General features: G+C 39.8%; 1 protein-coding gene across 1 annotated transcript in view; it reads left to right on the top strand.

Annotated features, from left to right (window-relative positions):
• Positions 1 to 217: 217 nt before the first annotated feature.
• NUP205 (nucleoporin 205) overlaps positions 218 to 6,913 on the top strand; it is a 51,829-nt gene continuing 45,133 nt past the window's right edge. Inside the window, exons 1-3 of the mRNA XM_062585990.1 lie at positions 218 to 262; positions 5,441 to 5,583; positions 6,566 to 6,737. Coding sequence (XP_062441974.1) covers positions 235 to 262; positions 5,441 to 5,583; positions 6,566 to 6,737 — 343 coding nt within the window. The 5' untranslated portion in view covers positions 218 to 234. The remainder of the gene's footprint in view (positions 263 to 5,440; positions 5,584 to 6,565; positions 6,738 to 6,913) is intronic.

Below are 6,913 nucleotides of genomic sequence, written 5' to 3'. Positions count from 1 at the left end.
CAGGACCCCGCGGCTGGGCTCGGCCGGCAGCGCCCGCTCCTTAGAGAGCTCCCAGAAACGGCGCCAGGGGAGCAGCTGCGAGAAGCGCCGCCGCTGCCCCCCGCGCGGGGAGGGAGAGAGAGGGGACAGGGCGGGCGGCGCTGCCGCGGCGGCGGCACCGCGGCGGGCACCGCGGCGCGCTGGGGGCCCTTGGGCAGGCGGCGGCGCCGCCCGCCCGCCTCGCTGCTCACCAAGATGGCGGCGCCGCTGGCGGTAAATTCGGGTAAGAGGCGGCGGGCGCTGGGCTGCGGCTGCTCCTCTCGGCCTTCCCCGCCGCCCGTGGCGGCCCTCTGCTGCCCCGTGGGGCTGGGAGCGGCGCGGCGCGGCGGGGCCCGCGGGAGGCGGCCCTGTGCCGGGCAGGGCGGTGGGGAGCCCGGCTTTGGGGATCGGGCCGCCAGCGGCGGCGGAGAGGCTCCGCGTAGGCGCTTTAGTTTTATATAAATTTATACGAAATTAGTAACATGAGAAACAGCAGTAAGCTTCACTCGGAGCGATCTGTGGTAACTTAGTGGATGCGTGGTTAATGCAACCATTTTGCACTGCTTTGTGTCTTCCAAACGAAGTGAAGGCTCTCCTAGTGCTGTGCACAATAAAATATGAAAAAAGAAGCAGTGTATGTTGAATTTTACTCAGTTCTATGCGATAAATCTAGAAATGTAGAGCTAGTTCTCGTGCTCAGTGCTGCTAATGTTTAGGAGCAGCAGAATGATCTAGTCACCTGTGGTCCTTCAAGAGTCAGCCACAGGGAGCAGTGGTGACCGACTGAGGCAATGCTTAACAGCATGACTGGGGGATTTGGCTAAAATGAGAGGGAAATAGTGTGTAACTGGAGAATAATTTAAATTGAAAAAGCTCTGTGGAGGTTATCTGATCCAAACAATTCAAAGCAGAGCCCAATCCGTCAGGTTGCTCAGGGCCTTGTCCTGGCTCGTTTTGAGTATTTATAAGGCTAGAGATCTCCCAGCCTCTCTGGGCCTCACTTCCAATATTTTACCATTTTCTTAGTGATTTTTCCCCCCACCTCTGATAGCTGCTTGGAATTCCCTGTATTGCAGCTTATGTCCATTGCTGCTCATCTCTTGAGGTAGCTCTGTCTCCATCTTCCTTACTCATCAATTAGCTGAAGACAAAAGCTACCCTTCCCTTTTAGCCTTTTTTTCCCCCTTAAAACTGAATAAGGCTAGTTCTTTCAGCCTCTACTCATATATGATATCCTGCCCCCAGTTAAGGTGTTTGATATCCTGCCCCCAATTAAGGTATTTTTCTTGCTCTGGGGAGTCCAAAATTGGATACAGTGGTGGAGTGATGTACTCTAAGAGTTGCCTAACAGTGGCAAATAACCATTTCCCTAGACATGCTCACTGTCATTTTGTACATACTCCTCAGTGTGTGGAAGCCTTCTTTGCTGTGAGGATGTGCTGTTGACTAGTGTTCGGCTTTACATCTCCTAGGACACTCAGATGATTTTCTGAAAAACTGCATTCTGGCCAGTTGGCCCCAAGCTTGTATTGTTGCATGGAGGTATTCTCTCTCAGATACAGGACTTTACATTTGCTTTTGCTGAGCCTCCTTAGATTAATATAAGGATAACCAGTATATGGTGAAAAAACAATTATGACTAGAATGGGAGCAGGGCTCAAAGATCTGTAACTAAGGTGTTGCATGCTACGATGAGCTGATTAAGCCATCAAGTTTTAAAAGCTCATAAATACCAAATAAGGAGTAAATTTTATAGGGAAGGTATTTTGATCTAACTAAATCAGTTATCTGCTCTCAAAAGAAAAAGGAATAAAGCAGAGACTCTCCACTTGAGGGCAGGGGAAAGGTGATTATGGCTGTTTCTCAGTGTATGAAATGTGGCTGTTAAAATGAAAATTGGAGTAGGTCAAATGAAATTAGACTTTGCTGTAGAAATTACATGGCAAGAGATTCTATAGCTATAAGAAGAATAGAAGAAGCAGCAGCTGTTATATGTGGAAAATGAGATAAAAGTTAAAGAAGATATGACACTAGAACTAATGGAGATTTGCCTTAGCTTACAGTTTACAGTTTGTGGGGGCATAAGTATAAGTCTATAGTTTGGCCAAAGCTTCAAACATAAGCATGAACTGGTGTTGCTGCCAAAACGTGCAACCCAGCCTATCCTTCCTTGCTGCTCACTGATGGGATGGTCAGTCCTTTTAAAACTGTAATCATTCAAACATCCTAAGTGGCAAAAGCCAGTATGGTTGCTGAAAGAAGCATTTTTTCATCTCCAGTTGCTTGTTCCTTTCTCCACAATATTCCGACCTTGTGGTAGCGTAGTAGTATGTGCCATCACAGTACAAACCAGATTGGAGATGTAATTCTGCTGAAAATAAACTCTTTTCTGGATTAATTTTCAGTTAGACTTGATCCTTAATTTGTTCTGGTGCATGATAGTACAAGTATTTGGGCTAGTGCAGAGTGGTTATATTGTAGGCACAAAAATGAAAGCTGGTGTGACAGGGAAATAGTTGAACAGCTTTTGGCAGGTAGTGTGGATTGCTGCTAGGGTTCGTTGTCCTATCTAGTCTAATAGGAGTGATGGTTGGAAAAGACTTTAGTGTAGAAGGAAATCTCTGAACTCTGAAGTTGAAGTGGGAGAACCAGCTACAGTCTGGAGTATGAAATTGTTTGTCTAGTAGTAGCTATCTTTAATGAATTTATCTAGGCAGGGGTAACATTATATGATTAAAATGCTATTTAAAAAGGACAAAGATCTTTCCTTTTTGCAGACTCTCCTCCCAGATACAACTCCACTGGCAGAGCTTATGGTATAGTAAATGCCAGCATGTGAGATACTAGTTTTGTTGGTGCTGAGTTTGGAGTGGGAGGGATTTTTGTTTTGTTTTTAATCCTAGTTTACTTGATTTCTTCCTTCTTTTGCAACAGAACAAAACTGAGAAAAGTTCTGCTGAATTTGTACTGCTTCCAAAGTTCCTTAGGTAATTGTAAAACTGACTGAAACTAGGAGTCGCACTCTGCAAGACCTCTCCTTGCCTCCATGCAAAGTTTGCTCACTTATACCTGACTTACACTGCCCCTAGTATTAAGGGCATCTGTGTAGCATTTTAGGTTGTTTTGACTTTGAGATGTTATCTTTGTCACTGTCATCATTAAAAAAAGAAAGAAAAAAAAGGAGAGAGAAAATGAGCATCTTCCTATCAAAATAGTGACCTTTTACTTGCTATCTTAACATAAACAGCCTGGTCAAGACAAGGCATGGTTAGGTTTTTCTTTTGATGCATCTAAGCCAGATTGCCTCAAGGATTAGAGCTGGCCTTGACAAAATACAAAAAGTTAAAATATTGCCTTTGTACTTGATTTATAATATGATTTTAACTGTAAAAAAAAAAAAAAAAAAAAAAAAAAAAAAAAGGGGGATAAGCCAGTTTCATATGAAATGCTAGTATTTTTGCTTATAGGCTAACCTGTAAGGCATAGTTCTGTTTTATTATTTCTTCGGCAGCAAAGCTGATTTCAGAGTTTCTGCCTGTCCATGACCTCTTGTTCTTGCCCTCTGTGCTTGAGTGTATTGTTCTTTCGGTTGTATTTCTGCATTAGTTAGCAGGGTCACTTTGTAAACTGTATTAATGAAATGATCTGATTTTAGAAACGAAGTAGGAAAAACTCTGGAAAATGTTGCTTTTTTTTTAAAAAAAAAGATTTTTTTAATTTTCCTTGAATCACTCTCTTAACCTAGATCATTTAACTAGCGTGACTTACAGGGCAGTCCAACAAAGAGTTGCGTGTATATAAGCAGGGTAGCGGTCATGCATAGGTACGGGAATGAGTGGCTCTGAATGAAGGAGAGCAGCACCTCCTAAAGTAGCTTCTCCACTACAGAAATCGTAGCATAGAAAAATGCCCCTGGTTTATAATGTTTTTTGATCAGGGACCATCTCAGTTGATGCTCTGTAATACTTGAAACTATAATCAGGCACTGATTCATATGTGGTAACCTGCAGGCAAACTGGGTACAGTTGATAATAAATTAGCATTGACTTGTGGTGTGTGGAATCTGAAACTTTCATGAATACAAATGACATCTACCTAGGGAAACACTTTCATACTTATGTTTAATGGAGGCCTGATAATTTTGAGGATTTTTTAAAATTAAGACATTAATACTAGTGGTAAAAGTAATTTTCCATCTGTAAAGTTTTCAGTTTAGACAAGAAAAATAGCAGAAGTCTCAGGACTGGTTTGGCACACTGTTTTCATGAGACCTAATGCAAATAAGGACATTTTTAGTATGCTACAGACTTTTGGTTTTGAATGATACAGTTTCTAGTGATACAGAGATAATTCAGCTAAAGTATGCAGAGGAAGCAGTGTTGACCAGAGGAGCAGAAATCATATTTCTTGAATATTAAGACAGATTTGTCTTAAATAATAATGGAAGTTATACTTGCTAGCTTCCAGAAATAACCAGATGTCTTCTCAACATACTTAACTATTTGTGTTGATCTGTTTCTAGTAAAGCAAATTCATATCTTTATACTCATTTTCTTATTGTTGTGGAAAATGAACGTGCTATCTAGTACTACAGATTTGCATATAAAATATGGGCACTCAAAGCCTACGCTTTCATGAGTACTCAGAATTACAGCATTTTCCCACCTTCTTGCAGTAATTCTTACTCTTCTCTTGTGCAGAATGTTATCAGTAAATATGGGTTATGGGTCCAAAGTACTTTTTTTTTTCTTTTTAACTAAAATAAGAAAAATAAGTAAACGTGAAAGAAATGTCTAGGGTTGTGAATTTGGTTCCTGATATAACATTGCCTTTAAGTTTATGATTTTTATTTTTACTATATTTATTCTGCACCATCTGATACAATGATGCAGTAGATTCTGGGAGCACTGTTGTTCATTTTATTCCCCCATGTATGATGTATTTTTGTTTGTTTGTTTTGGTCTTTCTGTCAAAAATAGAAAGAGGGAAGTCTTCTCAACCTCGTTTTGTTCAGGTTCAAGGTCTTCTGTCTAGTTCTTTGTTATTCTTTTAGTCTTACTGAAGTGAGTGGAATTTTTTTAAGTCTTTTTAATATATATGTAAAAGGATACAAGATTACACCCAGCGATTGTACCAAATATCTTCATAGAGCCCCAGAACTTACCTGCATGCATCTCCCTTTCTGCTTCTCTAATTCCTCAAATGTTTTATCATCAGCCAAAATAATCAAACCATTGTTCTAATTTTTGTGCTTTAAAAAGGGAAAATATGCCTTGCTTCATGTGCATAACTGTCTATAATGTCAAGCTGAGACTAAACAGTAAATTTAAAAAATTTACTTTTTGAAAATACTGCATGAAGAATTGCTTTTCTTTCCTTCTCCCATTGTAAATACATGTTTTTGTCTTATGTCTTCTTTTAGCTGCCAGTTTGTGGGGTCCGTATAAAGACATATGGCAGACAGTGATGAATGCCATTTGGAAGAGGCAACCTGAAGCCATTCATCGCCTTGATCAGGTTTTAAAGAAGCACAAATCTGACTTCATTTCGCTCTTCAGAAATCCGGTACTGAACTAATGCTCTCTTGTGGAAAGAATTGCAGAGTTATGATTTGCTTTGTCTTGTATTTAGATACTGACAGTTCTTTTCATTCTACGTTTTTACAGTAGATGACACAAATAGTTGCAGTCTTTTTCTGCTATAAGAACAAAGTTAGCTTGAAAAATACCTTGTGCATAACATATGTATTTTAAAATATATAACTTTTTTCTGATTATTTTAATGCTATTTTTAAAAAAATAGTAAAAGTATCTGATGATCCATCAGTCAAGTACTAGCTTTTTTCACTACTACTTTTATGTATCTGAAAAGGAGGACAAAACTATTTCTACTGCTTTGATTCATGCACATGCTCATGCTTCAATTAGTTTAACCAGTACACAGAGTAGGTGAACACGTGATGTACAAAACATGCAAGATGTCCTGTTAGAAATGTGAGATGATTTGGAAAAATTCATTGGTTCTTGACTGATGGATCACAGAGTAACAATTAGAAGTATAATGTGTCCTGTTTGTGGTGTGACTTTTGAAATAGTGTATTATTTTTAAGACTGGTAAGTCAGCAGATTTAACAATCAGGTATAGATTTTTATCTGTGTGTTTTAACATTTGAGTTGCATGGAAGAAAGAATGATGCAGAAAGTGGTGCTTTGGAATGTAAATAATGCAACAGTTTCTGATCAAGATTTGGGATGTCATTCACTGAATGGTACCAATTCCTGTTGATAATTGTACCAAAATTTACTTTCCATCATTCTTACGCTGAGTAAACTAAATGTTGGCACTGATTGCATAAGATGACTTTTGGGACATTCTCACAACACCATTGCTGTGCAAGTGTAAAGCTTTTAAAAACACTGGCTTTGTTTTTATGACGACAACTTAACCTGTCAGAATTGCATTTGTGAGGAAGGATTAATGCCTAAAGCTTTAGTCAGTGTTTGATCATGCCATTCTGAATAACTTGTGATGCTTGTTTCTCTTGCAGCCAAAGAATGTTCAGCAGCATGAGAAAATTCAAAAAGCAAGTACAGAGGGGGTTGCTATCCAAGGTCAGCAGGGAACCAGGCTTTTGCCAGAGCAACTCATCAGAGAAGCCTTTATCCTCAGTGACCTCTTTGATATTGGAGAACTGGCAGCTGTTGAGCTCCTTCTAGCTGGTGAGAAGGGAAAATAGGGATGGAGAAATGCAGCTTATAAAGAGCCTTCCTACGTATGTTATCCATATGTTTAAGTAGGGTAACTGCATGAATTTATGATTCAGCCAAGGCCTTAGTTTCGTAATGTGTAGAATGTTCTTAAAAAGAAATCTACAGATGCTATCATTTAATACAAA

This window comes from Rhea pennata, chromosome 1, assembly GCF_028389875.1.
Source record: "Rhea pennata isolate bPtePen1 chromosome 1, bPtePen1.pri, whole genome shotgun sequence".
NCBI classification, from domain to species: Eukaryota; Metazoa; Chordata; class Aves; order Rheiformes; family Rheidae; genus Rhea; species Rhea pennata.
Note: the sequence above shows the minus strand (reverse complement) of the source record. Positions and strands in the feature narration are given on the sequence as shown.